This window comes from Selaginella moellendorffii, unplaced genomic scaffold (genome assembly GCF_000143415.4).
Source record: "Selaginella moellendorffii unplaced genomic scaffold, v1.0 SELMOscaffold_3, whole genome shotgun sequence".
NCBI lineage: Eukaryota > Viridiplantae > Streptophyta > Lycopodiopsida > Selaginellales > Selaginellaceae > Selaginella > Selaginella moellendorffii.
Genome location: NW_003314264.1, coordinates 1940854 through 1964713, shown reverse-complemented (window position 1 = coordinate 1964713; position 23860 = coordinate 1940854). Strand labels below are relative to the sequence as shown.

General features: G+C 47.1%; 8 protein-coding genes across 13 annotated transcripts; 6 read left to right on the top strand and 2 right to left on the bottom strand.

The window, feature by feature from the left end:
* The first annotated feature begins 1133 nt into the window (after window positions 1-1133).
* LOC9643468 (tryptophan synthase beta chain 2) lies at window positions 1134-2948 on the top strand. Of its 2 annotated transcripts, XM_024668556.1 has the most exons (6): window positions 1134-1357; window positions 1410-1593; window positions 1652-1868; window positions 1922-2462; window positions 2508-2606; window positions 2660-2948. In XM_024668556.1, the coding sequence occupies exons 2-6, from the start codon at window positions 1475-1477 to the stop codon at window positions 2914-2916; spliced, it is 1233 nt and encodes a 410-aa protein (XP_024524324.1). In that variant the 5' UTR covers window positions 1134-1357; window positions 1410-1474; the 3' UTR covers window positions 2917-2948. The 2 variants fall into 2 exon arrangements, with proteins under 2 accessions (XP_024524324.1, XP_002963667.2); XM_002963621.2 differs by having other exon boundaries at window positions 1134-1593.
* On the bottom strand, window positions 2941-4554 carry LOC9655196 (pentatricopeptide repeat-containing protein At4g02750). The gene has a single exon (XM_002963211.2). It carries the CDS (start codon window positions 4552-4554, stop codon window positions 2941-2943), a length of 1614 nt encoding a protein of 537 aa, XP_002963257.2.
* Window positions 4555-6681: 2127 nt separating this feature from the next.
* Window positions 6682-8734, top strand: LOC9655195. 3 transcript variants are annotated; one of them, XM_024668235.1, is made up of 3 exons: window positions 6682-7398; window positions 7457-7578; window positions 7795-8734. In XM_024668235.1, exons 1-3 carry the CDS (start codon window positions 7056-7058, stop codon window positions 8599-8601), a joined length of 1272 nt encoding a protein of 423 aa, XP_024524003.1. In that variant the 5' UTR covers window positions 6682-7055; the 3' UTR covers window positions 8602-8734. The 3 variants fall into 3 exon arrangements, with proteins under 3 accessions (XP_024524003.1, XP_002963666.2, XP_024524002.1); XM_002963620.2 differs by having other exon boundaries at window positions 7451-7578; XM_024668234.1 differs by having other exon boundaries at window positions 6683-7398; window positions 7454-7578.
* A 24-nt stretch (window positions 8735-8758) lies between these two features.
* On the top strand, window positions 8759-10452 carry LOC9655194 (mitochondrial uncoupling protein 1). The gene is made up of 9 exons (XM_002963619.2): window positions 8759-8973; window positions 9091-9309; window positions 9399-9477; window positions 9547-9680; window positions 9735-9833; window positions 9886-9987; window positions 10048-10125; window positions 10183-10269; window positions 10327-10452. Exons 1-9 carry the CDS (start codon window positions 8878-8880, stop codon window positions 10354-10356), a joined length of 924 nt encoding a protein of 307 aa, XP_002963665.2. The 5' UTR covers window positions 8759-8877; the 3' UTR covers window positions 10357-10452.
* A 45-nt stretch (window positions 10453-10497) lies between these two features.
* On the top strand, window positions 10498-12183 carry LOC9655193 (probable serine/threonine-protein kinase PBL10). 3 transcript variants are annotated; one of them, XM_024668232.1, is made up of 5 exons: window positions 10498-10606; window positions 10657-11273; window positions 11321-11590; window positions 11640-11735; window positions 11796-12183. In XM_024668232.1, the coding sequence occupies exons 2-5, from the start codon at window positions 10659-10661 to the stop codon at window positions 12159-12161; spliced, it is 1347 nt and encodes a 448-aa protein (XP_024524000.1). In that variant the 5' UTR covers window positions 10498-10606; window positions 10657-10658; the 3' UTR covers window positions 12162-12183. The 3 variants fall into 3 exon arrangements, with proteins under 3 accessions (XP_024524000.1, XP_024523997.1, XP_024524001.1); XM_024668233.1 differs by lacking the exon at window positions 10498-10606 and having other exon boundaries at window positions 10661-10727; window positions 10783-11273; XM_024668229.1 differs by lacking the exon at window positions 10498-10606 and having other exon boundaries at window positions 10616-11273.
* Window positions 12184-16474: 4291 nt separating this feature from the next.
* LOC9643467 (protein trichome birefringence-like 19) lies at window positions 16475-18019 on the top strand. The gene is made up of 3 exons (XM_002963617.2): window positions 16475-16813; window positions 16867-17144; window positions 17196-18019. The coding sequence occupies exons 1-3, from the start codon at window positions 16690-16692 to the stop codon at window positions 17937-17939; spliced, it is 1146 nt and encodes a 381-aa protein (XP_002963663.2). The 5' UTR covers window positions 16475-16689; the 3' UTR covers window positions 17940-18019.
* A 296-nt stretch (window positions 18020-18315) lies between these two features.
* LOC9655192 (putative HVA22-like protein g) lies at window positions 18316-19721 on the bottom strand. Its single transcript, XM_002963210.2, has 6 exons — window positions 19614-19721; window positions 19460-19558; window positions 19347-19403; window positions 19227-19287; window positions 18930-19172; window positions 18316-18864 (listed from the first exon to the last, which is right to left on the bottom strand). The coding sequence occupies exons 1-6, from the start codon at window positions 19643-19645 to the stop codon at window positions 18466-18468; spliced, it is 891 nt and encodes a 296-aa protein (XP_002963256.2). The 5' UTR covers window positions 19646-19721; the 3' UTR covers window positions 18316-18465.
* Window positions 19722-19888: 167 nt separating this feature from the next.
* Window positions 19889-23830, top strand: LOC9655191 (replication factor C subunit 1). Its single transcript, XM_002963616.2, has 21 exons — window positions 19889-19961; window positions 20018-20482; window positions 20548-20691; window positions 20743-20804; window positions 20856-20956; window positions 21010-21200; window positions 21256-21447; window positions 21497-21609; window positions 21662-21866; window positions 21918-21971; window positions 22022-22191; window positions 22241-22331; window positions 22383-22564; window positions 22621-22660; window positions 22726-22850; window positions 22899-22971; window positions 23028-23120; window positions 23170-23386; window positions 23435-23485; window positions 23534-23596; window positions 23648-23830. Exons 1-21 carry the CDS (start codon window positions 19959-19961, stop codon window positions 23755-23757), a joined length of 2745 nt encoding a protein of 914 aa, XP_002963662.2. The 5' UTR covers window positions 19889-19958; the 3' UTR covers window positions 23758-23830.
* Window positions 23831-23860: the final 30 nt, after the last annotated feature.

Below are 23860 nucleotides of genomic sequence, written 5' to 3'. Positions count from 1 at the left end.
GTTGAAACACATAAAATCACCTTTTCTTCAATAGATGATTTGTAGTAATATATAATCTCATTCACATAATCTAATTTAGAGTTTTTTTTCCTGCAAGTTCATATTCTATTAATGACCATATCAACACAAGCACTAGAATGGATTGTTGCCCGGAGATCAGCCCCAACTCCCACAGCATTTAGTCACAGCACCAGCAGGATTTGCAATCTGGCAAGACACAAGGTAGGCCCAGGAGGAACCATTTGGGCCAGCTGCAGCCCCTCATTCATATCCCATACGCCCTCCTGTAGGACTGCAACAGATACCATCTTACCCCACCTCACGAGATGTGGACCTTTTGCTAACGAACAGGCTCTCGACCGAGGAACAGTCTATTCAGCTCCACTCTCTGAGCCGCTTACACACCACTTGAACTACTCTCCAACTACATGGAGGTATCGCACCCCTTTTCGTTCTCCCCCACGACAACATGAAGAATGGGCACAAGACCCGCCACCCATCTCCAAGAGATGGCAAATGGACAGGGGATCCTCTCCTCCCTGATGGAGAAAAGACGGTGCCAGCAGTTTCCGAGGCCATAGACAAGAGGCCCCTGGAAATAACCACTGCATTGCTGAGAGCTTACGTTAGCCAACGTATCATTATCCATATGGACGGACAGACCGGCTACACACTCGTTAATGTGGCAGATCCTCTCTTTGGAGGGGAAATTCACAAGGCACTTGCAATTATGGACTTCATATTTGTCGGCATCACACAGCTCTAGAAGGAGAATGCCAAGACTTCTACGCCTACATGCAATCCTGGATAAACACATGGATCTGGACAGCTATATTGATTGCTTCCCGATTTAAGTGACAGTTTGTGACACAGAACCACGGATGATGGAAGCCCTTGGAAGATCATGCAAGGATGGCTTTTTGTATATAGATGTTTTTCTTTTATCATATGGTGATTCTTAATTCTTATTTTATCTCTTTGAAGGTCGGCACGTCCCGAAGAGCTCCCAAAGAATCCTTCGTTTCAAATTTTTTTGCTCGGCCACCTCCACGCTGCAAATCAGAACGAGTTTTAACAGGAGGCACGCTCGAAGGTCGCCGACAATGAAATCTTAAAGATCTCCATAGTGGCAATTTTACCTCATATTATATTCTTATTTCTTTCAGATTACAGTGCAGGTAAACTCTTGTTTTCATTTTATGAAAGTCTTGGTACTTTTTTACCAGTTTTTTACGCCCTTCTGATGTTTAACCTCACGGCTGCGTCGATGCACCATAGAGTTCTCCGGCTCCGGCTGTATGATGTTCCTGCTACGAGAAGGCTGTTATCGGTTAGAAGGTGTGGCAGCAACACAAAGGTTAGTCTGGATGAGAAGGATCTTCCAGCAAAATGGTACAACATTACCGCAGATTTGCCGCAGCCGCCGCCGCCTCCTCTGGATCCTAGAAGCTTGGAGCCGTTGAAAGCAGAGGGCATGGGGGCTTTATTTCCCCAAGAACTTATTCGCCAGGAGATGTCCAGCGATCGCTACATTGGCATTCCAGACGAGGTCCTCGCGGTGTACAAGCTGTGGAGGCCAACGCCTCTCTTCAGGTTTGAGTTTTTTTGAAGCCTTTTCTTCATCGCTTAGTTGTACTGTTATGCATGCCAGGGCCAAGCGACTAGAACGGTTGCTAGAAACTCCTGCAAGGATATACTACAAGTACGAGGGTGTGAGTCCAGCGGGATCACACAAGCCGAACACGGCCGTCCCACAGGCGTTTTACAATGCCAAGGAAGGAATCAAGCGTCTCACCACTGAAACTGGTGCTGGACAGTGGGGAAGCGCTCTGGCTTTTGCTTGCTCAATCTTCAATCTCGACTGCGAGGTATAACCACTTGAAGTTCGTAGTGAGAAAGAAGCTATATAGTTTTGTTGCAGGTATGGCAGGTTCGTGCATCTTACGACCAGAAGCCACACAGGAAGACGATGATGGAGACGTGGGGAGCGAAAGTTTACCCCTCCCCCTCGGCTATTACAGCCACGGGCCGCAAAATGCTAGCCGAGGATCCGAACTGTCCGGGAAGCCTGGGCCTTGCCATCTCTGAAGCCGTGGAAGTTGCTGTCCAAGACTCGAACACGCACTACGCACTGGGGAGCGTCCTCAATCACGTCCTTCTCCACCAGACGGTGATCGGCGAGGAATGCTTGCTTCAGCTGGCCAAAGCCGGAGAGACCGACGTGGACATACTCATCGGTTGCACCGGCGGCGGATCGAACTTTGGAGGCTTGGCTTTCCCGTTTCTGCGGGAGAAGTTCGCAGGGAAGATGAATCCGGTGATCCGAGCAGTCGAGCCGGCGGCTTGTCCATCACTCACAAGAGGAGTGTACGCTTACGACTATGGTGACACTGCCGGGTTTACGCCCCTGATGAAGATGCATACGCTCGGGCACGACTTTATTCCAGATCCCATCCATGCTGGTAAGTTTCGCGTTTACCAACTTTTGTAACTTTCTAGTTTCTCAGGAGGATTGAGGTACCATGGAATGGCACCGCTGATATCACACCTCTACAATCTTAAGCTCATGGAGGCCATAGCTATACCGCAGAAAGAATGCTTCCAAGGTAGAAAAATCGCTCTTTTACTGGTATTCCCGGCTAAAGACTGGTATGTCCAGGAGCTCTACAATTTGCTCGAAGCGAAGGAATAATTCCAGCACCTGAGCCAACTCACGCGATCGCTGCTACGATCCGTGAAGCGGAGCGATGCCGAGAGAGTGGCGAGGCCAAAGTGATTGTCTTGGCACTGTGCGGCCACGGCCACTTTGATCTCGCCTCGTACGAGAAGTTTCTGAGTGGAGAGATCGAAGATCTCGACTATTCCGACGAGAAAGCCGCGGCAGCGATGGCCTCCATTCCCGTTGTCAAGCAGTAAAGGAGAAGCTTGGCAATGGATCGGTTAATCGCTCCTGGCGGCGTTGGAGAAGAGGACGAGCGGCGCCGCCGTGTCCCAGTGGTTGGTGTGGCACTCGCGCAGGATCCCAGACGCGTGGCGGACGTTATGTTGGATCCGGCAAGCGCTGAGCACCGCCTTGTAACTCGAATCGTTGGGCACGAAGGGCATGGTGGAGAGGAGCTCTCGCGCCTGGCGGAGGTAGCCCAGCCTCGCGAGCACATCCACAATGCACGAGTAGTGCTCCAGCTCAGGCGCTTGACCGTGGTCGAATTCCATCGACACAAAGTAGCCCCGAGCGCGCTCCAGCGCGCCCATTTGCGCGCACGACGCAAGAACGCTGACGAACGCGAGCTCCTCGCGGTTATAGCCCTCCACGGCCATGCGGTGGAAGAGATCCAGCGATGCGGTAGCATGCCCGCTCCGGGCATTTGCAGCTACCATAGCATTCCAAGCGATCGTGTCCCGCAAGAACATCGTGTCAAAGATCTTCTTTGCCAGGCGCAAGTGTCCCTTCTCTGCAAAGAGACCCATTATCGCGGTCCGTGCCACTAGCGTTTGATCGGGCATGGAATCGAAGAGTTGCTTCGCCTGCTGGAGATCCCCTGTCTGGGCATACGCCTCGAGCATCACTGCCCACGAGATTTCGTTTCGATCGACCATGGAATCAAACATTCCCTTGCATTCCTCGAGAAATCCCAGGGAAACTAGCGCCTGGAGCATCGCATTGCACGAGGCGGTGTCGTGCTCCGGCATTGAATCGAACAGCGCTTTCGCCGACGCCAAATCCCCGCCCTGGACGAATGCGCACACCATCGCCGTCCACGCCACAAGATTCCTCTCGCCCATCCTCTCAAAGATCGCCACTGCTCGCCGCAATTCCCCGCTTTGCGCGCACGCCTGGATCATCGCCGTGGCCATCACTACATTCAACTCGGGCACCTGTGCAAAGATCTTCCTCGCCCGCCGCAAATTTCCCCTCTGGGCATGGAGTGCGAGGAGCTCCGTCCACGAAACCATGCTGATCTCCGGCATTCGATCAAAGATCGCGGCAGCGTCCTCGATCCGGCCCTCTAGGGCATAGCCATGCATCATCGTGTTCGCGGAGACGATGCTCACGGCGGGCATAATCCGGTATATTTCCACCGCCTGGTCAAAATGCCGGTTCTCGGTATATGCTGCCAGTAGGGCATTCCACGTCACGATGCTCCACTCCACCGACGTGTCAAACATACGCTTGGCGCGCTCCAGCTGGCCGGCTCTTCCATAGGCCGTGATCATGATGTTGTGGCACACGGCATCTCTCTCGGGCATGGCTTCGAATGTTCGCTTGGCATCTTCCAGATGCCCCTTTAAGGCATATGCCTGGAGGAGGAGCTTCCAGGTGAGGAAGCAATGGCGTTCCATTCCATCGAAGACGCGCTTTGATTCTCCGGCCTCGTTACATCTGCCGTAGATCTGGATGAGCGCATTCGCGAGGAAGAGGCTGTCACGGTGGCGCCGGCTCGCGAGGATCTGGGCATGGAGGAGCTGACATTGCGCGGTGTTCTTGGCGCTTCTGAGGCGATCGGCGAGCTCTCTCTCGGATGCGTCCAGGGAAAGATCCAAGACCGCCGGCATTCCACGCGCCGGATCGATCGATGAGGGGCACAGTCCGCCGCCTCAACAGGGATTCTTTGAGGTCTATCGCGAGTTTCGAAGGTGAGGAGTTTTTTCCGCCATGTCTTTGGATTCCAGGAGAGATATCTCTTCTAGCAGTAGCAGCTGCTTCGATGCCGCGGATTCGCAAGATTTTTCAATCGATCAGCAGCGGCCGCTGGCGGATCTGGTAGAGCGGATAGCGTCTGCGGCCGAGAATTCGGAGATCACGATTTGGCAGTGCAAATTCCTCGCTTGTTTCGTGGAAGGGTTCGTGGAAGAACAGAGCTATGGAGGATTCCAAACCATCGTGAAGGCAGCCGTGATCAAGTGCCTCGAGCTCGTCTCCTCCTGCGGCAGATCCAGGGCGCACTGGCTGGAGAAGGCCCTGCTCAAGGAAGAAAACCAGCAGGAATTCGAAGTCGCGGTGGAAGATCTGTGCAAATCCCTGGCGCTCGCTCGCATTCTACCCGACGAGGGGGTCCTTCTTGGTTACATGGAGGAGACTCTGGGCAGCCTGCGAGCATCATCGCTGGAGGAGCTGTCGCGGCGCGATCGGCTAGAAGTCCTCCAGAAATCCAAGGCCTTGTGCAAGACGATAGATCGAGAGAAGAACAAGCAGCTCCATCAGATGGCGCAAACGCTCATCGCTCGGCTCGATCCGCGCGAGATGGCCGGAGCATACAGGATCAATCCCGCGGAGCTCCAGCGCGGGAAAACCATCGGCCAAAGTCAGGGCATTAGGGTTTTTCAAACACGATGGCTGCGGCAGAGCTTCGCGGAGAAGGTGCTGCCGGTCGATCTGGGAAGCAATGCTGCGCCGCTCTTCCACGCAATCCATCCCAATCTGGTGCGCGTCCTGGGGATCGCGCCGCGGGGAGACCAGGGCTGCTCGCTGGTGATGGAGCTGATGAGCACAAATCTCTCGGCCGTGATCGCGGGGAAGGCGAGGGATCGAGCTCGAGGTGAGGATTCACAGCCGGGGCCCTTCTCCCTGGATCAATCGCTGGATATTATGCTCCAGATCGCCCGGGGGATGAGGTGCTTGCACGATCTCAGGATCATTCACACGAACCTCAAGACGAGGAACGCTCTCGTGAGCTTCTCTCGCGCTGGAGATTTCATCGTCAAGCTCTCGGATTTCGGGCTCGCGAAGATCCTGTCCAGGATCGCAAGAACTTCCTCAAGAACAGGCTCGGGAAAGAGGATGGTTTTCGATCAGAACGGTGGAAGTTTGTACTCCAGGGAAGCCGACATTCGCGACTTCGCGATAGTATGCTACGAGATCTTGGGTGGCGACGATGGACTAGGCGGAATTCCAGACTACATTGCTGAATTTCTCTCTAGGTGCCGCCATGAAGAGGATCGAATGCGCCCCGAGTTCTCGGAGATTTGCGACTTTCTGGGGATGATCCGGGGCCTCGAGACGCGAAGCAGGATTACCAAGAACACCAAGAACACTGGCGGATCTTTCCTTGCCGATCTCTCTGCCGACGAGCTAGAGGCGCTGGTCTACTACTTGGGAGAGAATTGGCTACTGCGCAATGCGGTTGAACAGCGCACGATTCCACTCGGAGCACTTAGGGAATGGATCCAAGACTCTAGCGCTCTTTCTGAAGCCACGAAGATCAAGATCCAGGTCGGGATGGGCGATCTCATGGCGGACTGGAGAGGAAGCGAGCACAAGTTCTTGGAAGCCCGGACGTGGTATAGGATGGCGGCGTTGTTGGGCGATCCAGAGGCGTTGTGGCGGCTAGGAATGATCTACGAGCGTGGAGGAGGAGGGATCCAAGCCAATGCCGTGCAAGCGATGTGTCTCTACCGAGAATCGGCCGCCAAGGACTACACGAACGCGATTGTGGAGCTTGGGCGATGCTATAGCTTCGGCCTCATCGATCGCAGCGAGAGTGAAGCTAGCGAGAATTTGAAGGTGGCGCTCGAGCGCCAGGACGAGGGAGGAAATCTTATCGCCGCTATCCAGGAGCTGATGGAAACTATCACCGCCGGGGCGATGGAGGACGCGGCCTGGGCGAGCAATCGTCTCGTCCAAATCTCCTGCTGCTCGAGAGGGGGGAGGATGCTAGTCGCGGGGCCTCACAGCCGGAATCTAAAGGGGGTGGTGGAGCTACTGTCGCGCGAAGATCAGGGAGAGGCTGCGCGGTACAACCTCGTGAAGTTGATCCAGAACCTGGCCGTTGAGCCAGGGCTGCTCCAGAGGATCGTCTTCGTCGACGGCGTCCGGCAGCTCACGCGGCTGCTCGCGAGGAGGAGCAGTGCGCGCGCGGGTGTGGATCGTGACGATCCGGGCGAGGATGATCTCGCAGGCGCGATCGTCGAGTGCCTGTGGGCGATGATCCAGCGCGAGAGCGGCGGCAGCAAATTTGCAGTCTACCAGGCCGTGAGATCTGGGCTCGTCGCTTGCTTGCTCTTGCCCGGGATGGCCTACGGCGGTGAGCTGCTGCTGGCGGAGTGCCTGAGAAGCGATGCCGGAGGAATGTGGCTGGAAGAGCCCGCGAATTTGGAGCTTCTTCGAGCAGCGCGAGCGAAGAACCCTAAAAAATGTTTTGAGGAGCCCTAGATTCCTTTGTTCGTTTTGCCCTTTTCAAAAGGTCTTTTTCGAGGAAGCTTCTTCCCTGAAAGACGATCGCGGATCGCCTCGGCACAGGCGAACACCTGCCGCAAAGAGGAGCACGATTCCTCCTTATCCCCGGTTTTACGATTTTAGGGCTCTGCGTTTAGGTCTTAGCGAGAGCGAGCGGAGCGAGCGAGCGATTGATCTGCGGATCTTTTCTCCCCGGGCGCGTCGCGTGAAGAAATCAATCATGGGTGAGATTTTGGCTCTGCCGCGTGCGTTTGACGAATCTGTGATTGATGCCAGCAGCAGCTGAGGTTTCGCCCTCGCGCAAGCAGCTCTTTCACAAGCGGAGCATGGATTGCGTCCTGAGCATGGACAGTGTGGCGCCGTCGCTACGCGAGCAGCTCCGCCACACCTACAGCGCCAACAACGTAATTCTCTCCCCTCCAGTTTGGTTGTTTTTCGCATTTTCTTGTGAGCTCTTTCCCTTTGGATCTCTGGCATTCCTTCTCCTTCTCAAACGATTTCTTTCCTTCGCATTTTCCCGAGCGAGCATCTAGAGTCTTGCATTGTCTTCTCTTTCTTTCAGAGTCAGGCTCGAGTTTTCTACGTGCTTTGTCTCATCGGATTCGTGCTCGTTCCTCCAGGTCCTCTCGCCGCGAAGAAAATCTGCCGACATCCGCCTCGTCGCCCGCCACGCCGACGTCTACGAGCCCTGCGACGACTCCTTCGCGCTGGTGGACGCCCTCCTCGCCGACCGCTCCCACCTTGCGGAGCTCCAGCCCAAGCTGTGCATGGAGATTGGCTGTGGCAGTGGGTACGTGATTTCCTCCCTGGCTTTGATGCTGCGCGACGAAGTTGAGTCGTCCCAATACGTTGCCACAGATATCAACCAGGCCGCCACCGAGACGACGCTCGAGACGCTCAAGGCGCACGGCGTCTCGGCGGACGTCGTGCGCACCGATCTCGTCTCGGGCCTCGAGAGGCGGCTGGCCGGCAGCGTAGACCTGCTGGTTTTCAATCCTCCATACGTCCCCACACCCGAGGACGAAGTTGGAGCTCCGGGGATCACAGGGACTTGGGCCGGGGGTGATCGAGGCAGGGTGGTGATCGACCGGCTCTTGGGCGTGGTGGACGGGATCATCTCCAGCCGGGGCTGCTTCTACCTGGTCACGCTCACCGCCAACAATCCGGGAGAGATCTGCCGGATAATGCAGAGCAAGGGATTCGCGTCCCGGATCGCGGTGCAGCGCCACACCGAGGAGGAGAGCTTGCACGTCCTCAAGTTTTGGAGGAGGAATTCACAGGGGAGTTCGTCGTCTTCGTCTTCCTCGTCCGTGGTGGCAGCGGGTTCCTCCTCCTCCTCCTCGCCCTCCATGGACTCAAGCACGAATTTCTCGTCGCCGCTGATGTGCTTGCCGCAGAAGATCTCTCGCCTCGCGTTTTGGAAATGACAAGAACAAGCCAAGGAGGAGGAAGGAGAAGAGTTGATCTCCTTCTTTTGTATGTAAATTTTGTATAGAAGCTCTCTCCTTTGTGGTGTTAAGCATAATGCGCTAATCTAAACTGATGGCTTGATTTGCTTAAGTGAGAAAAGGAAGCTAGGGAATATATATTTTGCCTTGGGAGTGAGGGCTCCTCTCGTCTTTTTCAGCTGAATGCGTGCTGCGCCATAGCCGATCGGATCGATCGGGAGCGAAGGTCCGGCTGTGGCGCCTCCAGCTCCAGGCATGGCGGCAGATCAGAAGCTCCAGCACCAGCCGTCGGCAGTGTCGCTCATCGCCAAGAACTTTGCGTGCAGTGCCTTTAGCGCCTGCTTCGCCGAGGTCAGTGCTTGTTCCTCCCTTCCTCTTCCTCCCTGCCGATCGGGTCGCGTTTATTTCGGGATTTAGTGATAGGAGTGATGCATTTGGGCTGGATTGACGAGTAGCTTGCTTGTGTAGGTCACTACCATTCCTATCGATACTGCTAAGGTGAGGCTCCAGCTCCAGGGGAAGGCTGCCGAGGGAGCCGATGCCTCGCGATTGAAGTATAGGGGATTGTTGGGTACCGTGACGACTATTGCCAAGGAAGAGGGCGCCGGAGCGCTGTGGAAAGGAATCGTTCCTGGCTTGCACCGCCAGGTTTTGTTTGGAGGTCTTCGAATTGGGCTTTATGAGCCTGTAAGTTGATCGAGGCTCTTCTACTCTTTTTTTTTTCTTTTTCCTTCTTTTTCTTTCATCTCTAATGAGCTATGGACTGATTGCTGCAGGTCAAAATGCTATATGTTGGAAAAGATCACACCGGTGACGTGCCTTTGGTCAAGAAAATTGCCGCGGGACTCACGACAGGTCTGCTACTTTGGCCTGTTTCGTTCCTTGATTTTGGTGTCTTTGCTTACGATTAATCTCTTTTGGCAGGTGCTTTAGCCATAACTGTTGCGAATCCTACTGATCTTGTGAAGGTTCGGCTACAGGCCGAAGGAAAACTGGCACCCGGAGTTCCTCGGCGGTACTCCGGAGCAATGGATGCTTACGGGAAAATAGTGAAACAGGTATGGCGAACATACTGTCTTTTCATCTCAAGTCCGACTCTTCATCTCATACAGGAAGGTTTCGCAAAACTTTGGACTGGCCTGGGTCCAAATGTGGCCCGTAACGCTATCATCAACGCGGCCGAGCTCGCTAGCTATGATCAAGTAAAACAGGTTCGTGTCGGTCAGTTTCGACGAGCTTCCAACTCCATAACGTTCGTTTCAGTCACTTTTAAAAGCTGGCCTTCCAGACAACAGTTTAACTCACGTATTGTCCGGATTGGGAGCTGGATTTATTGCCGTTTGTGTTGGATCTCCGGTGGATGTGGTATGTAGCATGTGGTATGTAGCAGTGATTCCAACTAGAAATTCATTTTATCTTTTGTAGGTGAAATCGAGGATGATGGGAGATTCTTCCAAATACAAGGGCACTATCGACTGTTTTGTAAAGACTTTACAAAACGATGTAACGTTTCCTCGCAATCTCGATTTCAAGCTCATGACTGTGGTGGTGGTTTTGTAGGGTGTGACTGCGTTTTACAAAGGATTTGTTCCAAATTTTGTCCGGCTGGGCTCATGGAACGTGGTGATGTTTTTGACTCTAGAACAGGTCTGTCCAACATGTTTTTTTTGGTCTAACTGCTGATTTGCTGATCTTGTTGTGTAGACGAAGCGCTTGATTCTGGGAAAGGAGTGATTCGCTCTATTATTTTCATGACCACTCGCATGGAGTTTATTCTTTTATTCTTTTCTTTTCTTTTGATGAAATAATGGGGAACATATTTCAGGACTATTATTTAGAGCGTCCGGACTGTGGCATGATTTTTGGGATTTTTTTTTTTCTTTCTCAGAGCGTGTTAGGCAACATGAAAGAAACTTTAGTAAACTCGCTGGTCCACCACAGTGCACGAGGCTATGTGCCACGTTCTCAAACTGCTACGAGTGAGGTACTCAACCTTTCCATGTTTCTGATGGTGCCTCATTCTCCTAGATGCAGGAATGGGCTGCTTCTGGTTTCACAAGGACAGGAATCGGCATTCATTGAAAACTGAGGATGAAGCAGAGTTGGTCCTGAAATCCTTGGAACTGATGAGAAGTTCTCAAAAGGTGTCCGTTTTTCCAGGCCTCCGATGGATCCACGCACCAACGTCAACTCGTCCGCTTCACAGACACACACTTTCAATACCGCTGGCAGGAAGAAATCCATTACCTCTTTGGGAAGGTGGTGGGAAGAACACGATGAGAAGATCCTGCGAGTCATTTGCAAAGTGGGAGCCGCTCTATGTGCTGATTGAGAAGGGGACATTCAAAGGAACGCCGCTGCCACTTCCTCCCCCACCAAAGGAATTGGAAGATGACTGCCTGGTGCCTCCTCTAGTGCCAAGAACGAACGTTTCTTCGCTGCCGATTTCACCAGACATATGGGGAGTGAAGTTGAAGTGCTTCAGATTTGAGGAGCTCTATTCGGCCTGCCAGGAATTCTCTTCCGGGTGCTGCATCAGGGAAGGCGTCTTTGGGAAAGTGTACAAGTGCCTCATGCACATTCGGGATGGTCAACACATTGGAAAGAGGAAGATTGAAGTTGCAGTGTTCAGGCTCCGTGACAGTATTCAGGTACTTGAAAGTTCCTATTTAAGCTTTTGTGTCAGAAGTTTTTGCAGGACCTCGAAACTTGGATCACCAAGGTGAAATGGATTGCACGGATGCAAAATCCCAACGTTTGCAAACTGATCGGGTTCTGTGCGTCGGCACAGCACAAAGACCGGCAGCTGGAGAGGCTTTTGGTGTTCGAGCACTGTGACTATGGAGGCCTGAACGTCCTGCTCTCGAAGAGCCAGTATATACGTCCTCTTTACTGGTCGACGAGAGTAAATATCGCTCTTGGTGCGGCCAGAGGTCTCGCTTATTTACACGAAAGAGCTTACTTTCAGGCAAGCAAGCTCTATACTGACGTCTCAGATTTCAACGTTGATATCGCAGGTTGTTTACACAGACCTTACTCCTGCGAGTGTGTTGATTGACAAGGATTTCAATGCCAAACTTTCGGACTACGGTCTGGGCTTGGATAGGCCAAAGGTAAGGAAATGCGTCAGTTTGAGTTTTGTCCATAAGTTTCGTTCTTGTTTACTTTGACAGGCCTTGGACTCTTCTAAATGGGACGAGTGCATCAAAAGGGATGTTGCCGACTTCGGCTTGGTGCTGCTAGAGCTGCTCGTTGGAAGCAAGAATATGAAGAGGCTGCTTGCAAGGAACGATGGCTCCACAAGATGGATTCCCAGGCTGTTGCGTGAGGAGAGTAAGCTACAAGAGATGGTGGACTCGGAACTGAGGAGTGAGCCAGAGCTGCTACCCTCGATGAGAAGGCTGGCTGCTGTGGCACTCAAGTGCTTAAGGAAGGAATCTCATCTCAGACCGGGTATGGACCAGGTGGTGGCGCTGTTGGAACCTTTACAAAGCTTGGAAGGAAGAGTAAACACATGGGAAAGACATTTGAATAAATAAATACTTTATATTTTATTTTAAACATTGATTGTTTTTCATTTTCTTACAATATTATGATCAATTTACTTAAGCTTATATATTATATTTAAAGATACTAATATTTATTGTTATATTATCTTTAGATCAAAGTTTTGGACGTGCTATAAGATATGATTTATTGATACTACTCATTTGCTACTTTCTATGGGATATGAATATGTTATAAATTACTCATATTCTTAGTGTCTAATTGATAAATGATGCATGTTTGTGCTTGAAAAATATTTGAGAATTGAATTTGTAGAAAGATGAAAACAGAGTATAATAGTTTGAAATTGTTATGGATAGGGGTTATTTCCATCTTTGGCTTCATTGTTTATTGCTTCGTTTGGTTTAATAATATAATTTACCTCAGCAAATTTTATGAAGTCTAGCACATAGTTATATTTCATCTTAATAATTATATCTTCTTCTGTCTAAATTACTTAAGAAGAAAAGAGTTTGATACCTTAATATTTTTATGGATTCTTTTTTATTTGATTTTTTCTTTTCTCTTGTGTTTGGCACCTTATTGTGTTATGATCTATTGATTTAAATCTTATCTTTGCAAATTATCTGAATATCGATATATATGCTGCTGTATATTTTAGCATTGATTAAGTGTTTTTTATTTAAATTCATTTTGTGTGATTCTCTTTTTGTAAGTGTATCGCAAGTAGTTTGTGATAGCAATTTGGGGGTTTGGGGGGGGGGGGGTTACCTAGGGTGGGTGGCTAGGCAAAAACCTGTGTAATACTACAAAATATATGAAAAAAAAAACATATATATGATTAAATCGTTGTAACATACATGTGTAATACATAAAATATTTTATGTGTTACACATGTATGTTACAACAATTTAATCATATATATATTTTTAACCAGATCATATATATTGTTATCTTACAAATATCTATTGTGTGGATCTCATTCTTAGTGAAGGTAATGAAAAGCATTTTGCACAACAAATCATTACAATGCCAAAAACTCACCATTATATATTTTAAACTCTTTCTTTGTTAATTGGTTAAACCCCTCTTATAAACCCTATAAATTGAACCAATGGTCTAGAGACAAAAAAATTTGTAGTAAAGATTTGTTATCTCACAGATATTTATCATGTGGATCTCATTTTTAGTGAGGGTAATGAAAAGCATTTTGTGCAATAAATCATTATAATGCCAAAAACTTTAACACATGATTATAAACGTGAGAAATCAATAGAGTTAATGCCTTACCATGGTTATAATAAGATCTATTTGCTTGTAGTAAAACCATCACACTCAATGCCCCAAGCACCTAAAGAGATGCTTTCCTCTATGTCAATCAATTACTATATAGATTAAGGTGCTATGTTGCAAGAAGGCTATGATTAGAGTGTGTTATACATGTGAGAAATGAGCCATAACCACATGAAATGAGAGGAGAAAGATAATCATAATCAAGAGATCACAAATTTGCACTCAATAACACAAAAATGAGATAAAAACCCTCACTAAATTTATGGTTATGTTATATTGTTATATTATTATGTGGCATTAGTCTTGCGTGGCAGTTTGAGGTGTCATGTCCCATGCATACACGGATATCTCATAACAAAAATATTGTATATGCCACCATTTCGATACCAATGAAATGACAAGGAGCAAACCCTAGGCTACAACCCTTAAGGCAATAGGCCATAGAATATTCTTAGAATATTTCTGTGGTTTGTGTCATTAATTTAAACAAGTTTGCACTAGTCTCGTTTTGACTAAACTCAAGGCATATGCAATAGTGATTGAATCACTTAGGGTATGTTACAATTGAAATATACCTCAAAAATATAAGAGATGAGCCATAGCCATGTGAAATGAAATGAGAGAGATGATCACAATCAAAAGATTACAAATTTGCACTCAATAATACAAGGAGATAAAAAACCTTCATTAGATTTGTGGTTATGTTATATTGTCTGAGATGATGTGGCATTAGTCTTATATGACAATCTAAAGTGTCATGCCCCATGCTCTCATAACAAAAAGATTATACATACAATCATGTTTTGATTGCTTATATAGCAATCATAAAGTGATTGTGTGTATAATAATTTTATATGCAACTCAAAGTAAAAAAATAAATCCACATATGTATAAATATATAATGCAGGCATGTTCAATTACATACTCACTAGAGTATGTGATTGATTGTTTAAAACATACAACACCACCAATTGACATTTAGTGTCATTACAAATACCTCCAATAATAGGCAACATTCTCATGGACATTAGAATTATATCTATATATGCATCAGAAAAAATGATTTGGCAATGTTGCTATTCTAATTTGTTGAGATGACAAATAAATATTAAGGATGATTCATTAGTATAATAGCATGATTATATACTAATGTTTGGTTTGCTTAAGAAATACCTGTTGGTAGAGGATATACCTAGAATATACATGGATATTCTAGAATATTCTACTATCTAACGGTTGTTATTCATTTAAATTAATCTTGTATTTATAATTTATAAACATATTTACAATTTACAAACTTTCCTAAACACTTCTTAGTATATTCATTTTTATTCTACCATCAAGTGGTTAATAAACAATAATATTAATCTTGATTTATAAATTATAAATTAACTATGTCTATTGGATTATTCAATGACACTACTATTAAACAAACCAAGCATTCTTGCATGCAACATGCAGAAAATTTATTATATACTTTAAAATAGTACATTTTATGAATTTCTAAGTACTAATTGTAGATCAATTTTATATTGATAGATGTAATAATACAATAAACATAGTTCTAAATTTATTTACTATTCTTTATTATATATAACTATTTACACATATTATGACAATGATAATTCTAGTATAATAAAGAAAAGAAAATTTATTTTTTTGTATGTGGATATTGGCATAGCCCATATGTAGATATTAACTATGTCTATTATATTATTAAATCTGTCAATCTTAGAACCTTCCATAAGATATCTATATAAAAATTCTATTTTAAAGTATAGAAGTGAGAAAAATAAATATATTATTAGCTTAAAAACCCTAGCTTATATGCAAAAATGAGTGGTCCAAATTAAAACCAATTCAAAAGCTATTAGAATCAAACTACACAATTAATAGTATATAGCATTATACCCATACATATATAGACTTTATACCATCCCTTCCTCTTGAAAAGATAGAAGTCAATTAAGGTTCTCATTTTAATAAGCTAGGATTTACAAAAATATTAGGAGGAAACACAATAGGTCTGTAGGTAGTGCAACTTGTTACAATGTTGTACAAAGCACTTCTATTTCAAATATTCAAATATTTGCTAATGGAGTATATATTTTCTAATACTAAAATAGCATTAAATTCTATTTAACTTTGTTTTATGTGTTAGTCTTAGCATTGGGATGTTGAAAGCTCTAAAACTATTCCAATTTTATTTCATGTTCTTATTTGGTTCTATCCCTTTGTTTAATGGCCCACGACCCTTAAATTCTATTGCCCTTAGCACACATGTCCAAAAGTTAAATTTTGCTTTGTGGCTACCATATGATAATTCACTATAGGTAAGATATAGGGTTAAAATCTTAAACCATCTTGTCTATCTTCCATTACCTTAACAAGAACCCTCACATATTTGGCATTAATCCCTTCATATCATTATATGATAATTTCTCTTCATCCCACTTCCTTCAAACACCACTTTCCAAGTTCTAAGTGCTAAAAAAGAACTTCAAACTTGCCTTTACTGTTGTTCTATTACTCCATCTATAAGGTATTTTATAATAATCTTTAAAAAGATTAATTTAAGTGTATTAAAATGAGAAGACATGGGGCATTTTGGGTGAGTTAGTAAACTATTTATTTGCATGGATTACAGTCTAATAGTGGCATAATGATATAGATCATAGGAAGTGCTGCTTTGGAGTTGTGCCTTAAATGCAATCATCAAATAGTTTGTTCCAGTTGTTTTCCCAAACTGAAACTGAAAATACATAATAACAAATTTAAAAGCTGGAAATTTTTCCACATAGATTAGTATGTAAGTTTAGTATTACAGTCCTGAGATGGATAATTAGAACTTATGTTGTCTTTGTCAGTAAAATGAGGAACATTGTAGCAGTCTAATAGGGATCGTCTCACATTCATGGACACATCGCTGTCACCCCTCCACTTGACACATCAGCAGTTCCCGTTGTGTCGGCTTCAGTTAGGGTTCACCTACAAACCACAAAGAACAGAACTTTCACACAAACAAAGCAAACCAAATTATTGTGCTGCAAATTAAAGTGTTATTGTATTTATAATTTTTGAATGCATCACTTTATTGTCAGCAGGGTTAGAAATTTCCAAAGAGAATTTCCAAAGAAAGAGAAAGCCCCACTACGAAGGAGAATGACTTGCCTCCTGAAACGGATGCCAACATCCAAACGACCACATTCTTCGTCTTCTCTTTTTTCTCTTTTTTCTCAAAATCCCCCGTAAACTCCACACAAGCGAATGAGAGCCAAAAGATCGGTTCCAACTCTACTTTCCAGGTTCACAGGACTAATCGTTTTCATTTGTCCAGCGTGGTTCATCACCTACAAGAGCCTACTTTGGGATCCTACAACCAAACATGAAGGTAAGAAGACAAACAGCAATGGACAAAAGCGAAAATTTAATGCTCACAAACAGAGTGTGATCTCTCCCATGGGAAGTGGATACGAGATCCAACAGGACGTCCTCTGTACACAAACGGGACCTGCGAGTTCATCCAACCAGCTCAAAATTGCGAGAAGAATGGAAGACCAGATAACGAGTACCTTAAGTGGCGATGGAAACCGGATAGTTGCGAGCTGCCACATTTCGATCCCAGCCTCTACTTGAGTTTAGTGAGAGGTAAGAAGCTACTGTTCCTTGGAGACTCGCTGGCCCGGAATCACCACCAGTCGCTCTTGTGCTCCCTATCACAGGTAGAAATTTCGTTTCTGCTACACAACCTCTCGATCTTTCTAGTGTTCTAGGTAGAGACGCCCCGCGAGCTCTACGCGCGAGGACGTAAGGATATCAAGCTCGAGTTCCCCTCTCACGGCTTCGTTCTCGCGATCCTCTGGTCGCCGCTGCTCGTCCAGCACCGGAGAACCTCCCAGGCCTTTGAGATCCACCTCGACACTCCAGAAGCGGTTTGGGCCTCGGAGGTTTCCTCGTACGACATCGTGGTCATCTCCGCAGGACAGTGGTTCTTCCGGCCAAGCATCTATTACGTCAAGAACACCACAGTTGGACGCAATGAGCAGCTTCCACACAGCAGCTTACCAGACGTGAAGTTCACATATGGACTAAAGATGGCGTTTGCAAGCGCGTTGGAATATGTGCTTCACAGTGCCGGCTTCAGTGGCCTGCTGATCCTCCGGACGGAAGCAATGTCGCACTATGAGCACGGGCAGTGGAACTCGGGTGGCACCTGTAACAAGACCAAGCCCACAGCAAACCAGAGCAGTGAAGTCACTTGGACGCCAAGCGAGATGAGGAGATTACAACTTGAAGCGTCAAGGGAGGTGCTTACCAGAAAAAGCCGCGCCAAGTTCAGGATCATCGACATCACCAGGAGTATGTTCTTGAGGCCAGATGGACATCCTGGGAGATACAGAGGTCAGGAGGATCTCGTAGTCCACGACTGCCTGCACTGGTGCTTACCAGGGCCAATCGATATGTGGAACCAAATGCTGCTTCATGTTCTACAAGAAGAAGTTAGCCAAAAGTTATAGCGTGCTCGTCTATGGGTGGCGGTATCACTATTTTGTTGTCACTAATAAGCTGTAGAAAATCAAAGTCAGAAACTAGCAAAGATAGACTCACCGCTAAATGCTGCCACGAGCCTGTGGAGGAAGCTGCTGCATGGAACAATCCAAAAGAGTGAGCACATTGAGCTTAATCAAAAAAGCTCGTAGCTTCTTAGAAATCCAACCTTTACGAAAAAGTCTTGTGTCTTCTTCCAACATAGTTCTCCTCGTGCTTCAACAGTGCTCCCAGGTTCTATCGACACGGTCATACTTTTGCCAGCACCATTATTAAAGAAGAACCTGGAAACCAAGCAGAGATACAGAGACAAGGCTGGCTGACCTCGACTTGTCACCAAACTGATGGGCGAGAAAACTAAGTTTGCTTTGCAGGAATGATTAAATGTGTACAGATCTTCTTGCCTGCGTGCTTGCGAAGGCAAAAAGTTATAAGGCGAGCAAAAAAAAGAAACAATCCCTGTACATGCCAGCTCCCAAAAATGCTTTCTGCTTCTTACCGAGCTCGATTACCGCTGGCAGTCGCTCGCTGCCTGCTCCTTGTCATGTACCTGGCAGCTGACGAAGATGATGCTACCGCCCCAGCGGCATTGCCATTTGGCCTCATCACAATCTCTTCTTCCTCTTCCTCCAGATCAATGGGCTCGCGGATCACCGTATGCAGGTTCTGTGGAGCTACAGGCGGACTTTGAACCATTGGAAAGCGAGGATAAAAGCCAGGATTGTATCCAGCGTCCGCTGCCGCTGGCCCGAAATTTGCTGCGGGTGGAGCTGCTGGAGCTGGAGGAGCTGATGCCTCGTAGCCAGGAGGCAGCGCAGGCGGATAAAACGCTCCAGTTGGTCGGATAGGAACTTGAGGAGGCGGCGGATAATTGCCGGGAGGAGGAGGAGGATCCTAAAAAAGAGAGAAGTTTGAGTCATCAGTTTCTGATAAACTCCTCAACAATCCTTGAGAATTACCTGAGCAGGAGGTGGCGGTGGCGGTGGTGGCGGGGGCTGTGCAGCTGCTGTCCTATGGCCCTGAGCAACAATGTACTGGAGGATCTCGAAGAACTTGGTTTGCATAAACGCTGAGCTCCTCTCCCAGTACGCAGCCACGAAGTCAAGAGCTCTGGTTCTTAGCTCGTTTAGGTGCTGATCGATCTCGGACTCGTGGCTCGCAACGTAAGGTCTCAAGAATGTGGTGTAAATGTATGCCGTTCCCTGGAAGAGGAGAATTGTGAATCTAAGGAAACCTTTGGAAGAAAATTTGCTTACCCTTCTTGCATAAAAGAGGTAGATGATGAATGCGAGCTTAGCTTCCTGGTACATCGGAATCCTGCAAAGCGGGACAAAAACTCTGACTGACCGCTGAAGAAAACAAATAACCGTGCTTACCACGAAATGAAAGTGTCAGCAAATCTCTCCATCACAGTGACCAAGGCGATGAGAATCCTGGAAGAGGGACCGACTCAAGAATCACACAGTGCCGGAATTCGAATTCTTCTCACCAGTACTGGCACCAAAATCTGAGGCTCTCCACGCTGGGTCTCCGCTGCTCCACGACCTTGAAGCATTCGTAGGCGGGATAGAGGTACCCCACGAACATCCTGCACGGATCGCTCAGTCCGGGAAGGAAATAAAAACAAAAGAAAGCGAGCTCACGTTATCCCCCGCGTCGCGAACGATCCGATCATTGTGCCTGCCTAGAGCACCAGGCTACGCGCAAGAGGGAAATCTGGGAAGCCGGGAAGAAGAAGAGAGAGCGCTCTCAAGAACCCTAAAGTTCTGAGTGTGTTATTTACTCTATAGCCTTTCTGCCGTTTAGACTTGACGGACGTCAAGTCACGCGCCGCGTTGACAAACTCCCGCTTAAACGCCCATTTGAAATCGTGAGGCTTTTAACGTTTATGGTCTAACCACGAGACAGAGCTTGGGATATTCGCGAAAGATACTACACCTAAGCCCTAGCTTAAACCCTAAATGCGGAGCGCGTAGTCGCGAATCGCGATGGTAAGAAAGGCGATCTCTTTCTCTCTGATTCGAATCGTGTGCTCTTGGCCTGGCAGTCTGGCGATCTCCGGAAGTGGCTCTTGAAGCCGCATCAAAAGAAGGGGGAAGAGCAGCAGCAGCAATCGAGCGATGCGAAAGAGCCGGCCAAGGGAAGAGCAGCCAAGAGCGACAAGCCAGCAGCTGCCAAGGAAGAAATCTCGCCAAAGGGCAAGAGAGGAAGAGGTAAAGCAAAGGAGGTTGTGAGCGAGGAACCAGCGCAATCAACCAAGGATGAGAAGGAGGCCCCTCCTAAGGGCCGGGGACGTGGTAGACCAAAGAGCGATAGCGTGAGTGAGAAGCCAGCGCAAGCTGACGTATCCAAGGATGATTCCGTGGCGGAAGTTTCTCCAAAAGGAGGCCGTGGACGAGGGAGAGGGAGGGGTGCTGCGGGTGAAAAGCCAGCCGGCGGTAGAGGCCGAGGAGGTGGTCGTGGAAACTTCAACTTTGGTGCTCGAGAGGCGCCTCCACACAAAGGAGAGAAGGTAAAGCATGCTTCTTTCTCCTAGTTTTTTCTTGGTGGTGGTATTCATTACTTTTGAGAATGTAGGAAGTTCCAGAGGGAGCCGAGAATGCGTTGGCTGGTCTTACGTTTGTTATCAGTGGAACACTGGACAGTCTCGAGCGCGAAGAAGCTGAAGATCTGATCAAGAGACATGGTGGTCGAGTGACGTCTGCGGTCAGCAAGAAAACGGTGCGTTTTGAGGATGTCTTAGATTAATGAAATAGAGCTGAGGCATTGCAGAGTTTCTTACTTGCGGATGAAGATGTAGGGGGTCAAAAGTCCAAGAAGGCTCATGACTTGGGGTGAGTGTTTCATCTCTCTTCTGAGCTACTCATCGCTAGACGTCTTTGCAGAACTCCATTTATTACCGAGGATGGCCTCTTTGACAAAATTCGTGCGTCAAAACCAAAGGCTGATTCGCCTTCGAAAGTACCTGCGAAGCGCCCAGCAGAAGGTAATTACTTGCTTCATATAGTGCGCAATAAGTTTTCTTTGCGTATTTCACAGGAACTAGTGCGCAACTGCACGTAGACAAGAAGCCGAAAGTGGAAGAGAAACAGCCGCCTCCAAAGATCTCACCTTCAAAAGGATTAGCATCAGCGCCGCAGTCAAGTCGAGCTGGAGTGACTGAAGAAGAAACGTGGCCATTTAAGCACAAACCAAAAACAACTGCTGATATTATTGCAAATCAGTCCATTGTAAGTATCTCAACTCTTTATTCGGAACAATGTTTGATTCACGTGCCTGGCACAGGTAAAACAACTAAAAGACTGGCTCTCAGACTGGGAGAAAAACAACAACGCTGTGGCTGCAAGTGCCAAAGGTAAGAAGGCTGCCAGCAGCAGTGCTTCAAAGAAGGCTGTGCTTCTGTGCGGGCCACCTGGCATTGGAAAAACTACAACTGCTAGGCTTCTATGCGAAGAGCTGGGATATGAAGCTGTAGAGGTCTGTCTTGCTATAGTTCTGAAGGTCATTTTCTTACTCTTCTTTACAGGTAAATGCAAGTGATAGTCGTGGTAAAGCAGATTCTAAAATAGTAAGAGGAATAGGAGGCTCTACGTCCAACGCCGTGAAAGAAATGGTCAGCAATGCATCTCTGGGAGGCTGGTACGATATCAAAAGGGCTTTACAAGATTATAACTCTGTGCACGTGTTACAGGGCGGGAAAACAATCGGTACTTATTATGGATGAAGTTGACGGCATGTCGGCGGGTGATCGTGGTGGAGTAGCAGATCTTATTGCAAGTATCAAGATCAGCAAAGTTCCGATCATCTGTATCTGCAATGATCGCTACAGTCAAAAGCTGAAAAGCCTCGTCAACTATTGTCTTTTATTGTCGTACAGGAAACCCACTAAACAACAGGTACTGTGAAAGCATTGCTGTTATTCAGTGTTGATTGACTTCATGTTTCAGATGGCTAAAAGACTCCAAGATATTGCACGTTCAGAAAAGCTAAACATTGATACGGTAATCCATTGAAAATCAATTCCAGTTCTTACCGGTTGTCACCTCTGCAGATAGCACTCGAGGAACTATCAGAACGTACCCACGGGGATATGCGGCTCGCTCTGAATCAGCTTCAATACATGAGCTTGCATACAAGTGTTTTGAAGTATGATGATATCAAACAGTACGCAGTGGCCAGTGGGAAAGACGAAGATATCAGCCCGTTTTCTGCGGTTGACAAGTAGGTCGTGTTTTCGTTATGCATTGGCTGACATTTACTCTCTTGTTAGATTAATGGGATTTGAGGGAGGCAGGCTGAAAATGGACGACAGAATAGACCTGGCAATGTCGGACATGGATTTGGTTCCACTTATTATACAGGTAACTAACTGCTTGCCTGAAGCTCGACTGTGATTATTTGCGTTCAACCAGGAAAATTATCTAAATTTTGTACCATCTGGTGCTGGGCGAGACGCCAATGGAACAGCTCGTATGGATCTTCTTGCTCAGGCGGCTACAAGTATAGCGAGTGCTGACATTCTAAATGTTCAAATTCGAAGGTTTCGGCAATGGCAACTCTCTCGGTCAAGTGCTTTCATGTCTTCTATCATTCCGTAAGTAGATGTTAATATTGTCTGCTTTAATTTTTATGTGAGTTTCTATCGTGCAGTGCTTCCCTTATGCATGGGAAAAGGGAAGTGCTTACTCAGGTACAGTCATTTCATAATTAGAATTTTGCTACTTGAACCGGAGTTTCTCAGTCACCTGTTTGTAGGGGGAACGAAACTTCAATAGATTTGGGGGCTGGCTTGGTAAAAACTCCACGTTTGGCAAGAAAACCCGTTTGCTAGAAGATGTTCACGCGCACGTGCTTTGCTCTCGTATTGGCGAGCCTACTCGGTATTTAGTTGTCTTGAAAAAACGTGACTCTGACCGTGTGATTTTCAGGAGGGACTTGCGGCTAGATTATTTCCCAGTTTTAAGTACGCAATTGACTCAACCATTACGTATCATGGACAAGGTTCAAAGCTATGACTTATAGGAGTTATATGTTGAACATATATGTTTCGATTGCAGAGCGATGCAGTACGAGCTGTGATTGATGTCATGGAGGAATACTCGCTGACTCAAGGGGACATGGACACGATTCTGGATATCACTAAGTTCGAGGTAGTATGTTCTTGAGAGTTACTCTGTGTGCTCAAGTGTGGCGTTTCAGGGGCGTCCTGACCCGTTGGAGGGAGTTCTTCCAGCAGTAAAAGCAGCACTTACAAGAGGATTTACCCAAAGTCTTCAATCCCGGCGTGTGAAAACCGCCGACCTCTTGCCTTCTGTATTTCCGGGCCAGAAGAAAGTTTCGAAGAAGAAGGCTCGACTTGTCACACCGGAAGACGATGCAGAGGGGGATGAAGTACTCAAACAAGAAGAGGATGAAGGTACGTTGGAAGGTTTTACATCGTAGTTTGTGCTAATGGAGCTTTTAGACGAAGCTGACGAGGAAGTGGACGAAGTTGAGAACAAGGAAAGCGGCCTAGGTTTGTCTCTGAGTTTCAGTTTCAATGGTTCTGATTGGCTTTCTCCAGATGCACTGAAGATGGCAAAGGCGGGGTATGAAGTTAATGTTGTAGGCGAAAATTTCAGTGGAGGTGAGCTACCTAAAACTTAGGACGCGTACTAATATTACAATCTTTCTGCAGCTAAGCGTAATGGTAGTGCTAGTAAAACTAAGCAGACCAGAGGAAAGGCTACCACTCCGAGTGCCTCGGCAAGCAAAGGCAAGGGGAGTGGTACTAAGCGCAAGAGATAAGAGTTTTTTGTTTATGCGAATTTTATTATCGCTGTTCATAGACAACAAATATTACTTTAACGTTTTTAGGATTTATCAATACTCCACTCTCAACCAACGCAGC

Excerpts from the sequence above, each read along its gene's own strand:
- LOC9643468 (XM_002963621.2), top strand. The coding sequence starts at position 1,244 with ATGTTTAACCTCACGGCTGCGTCGATGCACCATAGAGTTCTCCGGCTC. Across the intron at positions 1,594-1,651 it reads AGGCCAACGCCTCTCTTCAG|GGCCAAGCGACTAGAACGGT; the intron begins GTTTGAGTTTTT and ends TATGCATGCCAG. Across the intron at positions 2,463-2,507 it reads TCCAGATCCCATCCATGCTG|GAGGATTGAGGTACCATGGA; the intron begins GTAAGTTTCGCG and ends CTAGTTTCTCAG.
- LOC9655196 (XM_002963211.2), bottom strand. The coding sequence starts at position 4,554 with ATGCCGGCGGTCTTGGATCTTTCCCTGGACGCATCCGAGAGAGAGCTC.
- LOC9655195 (XM_002963620.2), top strand. The coding sequence starts at position 7,056 with ATGCCGGAGGAATGTGGCTGGAAGAGCCCGCGAATTTGGAGCTTCTTC. Across the intron at positions 7,399-7,450 it reads CGTGAAGAAATCAATCATGG|CAGCAGCTGAGGTTTCGCCC; the intron begins GTGAGATTTTGG and ends GATTGATGCCAG. Across the intron at positions 7,579-7,794 it reads ACACCTACAGCGCCAACAAC|GTCCTCTCGCCGCGAAGAAA; the intron begins GTAATTCTCTCC and ends TCGTTCCTCCAG.
- LOC9655194 (XM_002963619.2), top strand. The coding sequence starts at position 8,878 with ATGGCGGCAGATCAGAAGCTCCAGCACCAGCCGTCGGCAGTGTCGCTC. Across the intron at positions 9,478-9,546 it reads TGCCGCGGGACTCACGACAG|GTGCTTTAGCCATAACTGTT; the intron begins GTCTGCTACTTT and ends CTCTTTTGGCAG. Across the intron at positions 9,988-10,047 it reads TTGGATCTCCGGTGGATGTG|GTGAAATCGAGGATGATGGG; the intron begins GTATGTAGCATG and ends TATCTTTTGTAG.
- LOC9655193 (XM_024668232.1), top strand. The coding sequence starts at position 10,659 with ATGGGCTGCTTCTGGTTTCACAAGGACAGGAATCGGCATTCATTGAAA. Across the intron at positions 11,274-11,320 it reads GGCTCCGTGACAGTATTCAG|GACCTCGAAACTTGGATCAC; the intron begins GTACTTGAAAGT and ends AAGTTTTTGCAG. Across the intron at positions 11,736-11,795 it reads TGGGCTTGGATAGGCCAAAG|GCCTTGGACTCTTCTAAATG; the intron begins GTAAGGAAATGC and ends TTACTTTGACAG.
- LOC9643467 (XM_002963617.2), top strand. The coding sequence starts at position 16,690 with ATGAGAGCCAAAAGATCGGTTCCAACTCTACTTTCCAGGTTCACAGGA. Across the intron at positions 16,814-16,866 it reads TCCTACAACCAAACATGAAG|AGTGTGATCTCTCCCATGGG; the intron begins GTAAGAAGACAA and ends GCTCACAAACAG. Across the intron at positions 17,145-17,195 it reads TCTTGTGCTCCCTATCACAG|GTAGAGACGCCCCGCGAGCT; the intron begins GTAGAAATTTCG and ends CTAGTGTTCTAG.
- LOC9655192 (XM_002963210.2), bottom strand. The coding sequence starts at position 19,645 with ATGATCGGATCGTTCGCGACGCGGGGGATAAC. Across the intron at positions 19,288-19,346 it reads GCTGACACTTTCATTTCGTG|GATTCCGATGTACCAGGAAG; the intron begins GTAAGCACGGTT and ends CCCGCTTTGCAG. Across the intron at positions 18,865-18,929 it reads CACCGCCACCTCCTGCTCAG|GATCCTCCTCCTCCTCCCGG; the intron begins GTAATTCTCAAG and ends TCTCTTTTTTAG.
- LOC9655191 (XM_002963616.2), top strand. Across the intron at positions 21,610-21,661 it reads AATGCATCTCTGGGAGGCTG|GGCGGGAAAACAATCGGTAC; the intron begins GTACGATATCAA and ends CACGTGTTACAG. Across the intron at positions 22,332-22,382 it reads TGGTTCCACTTATTATACAG|GAAAATTATCTAAATTTTGT; the intron begins GTAACTAACTGC and ends GCGTTCAACCAG.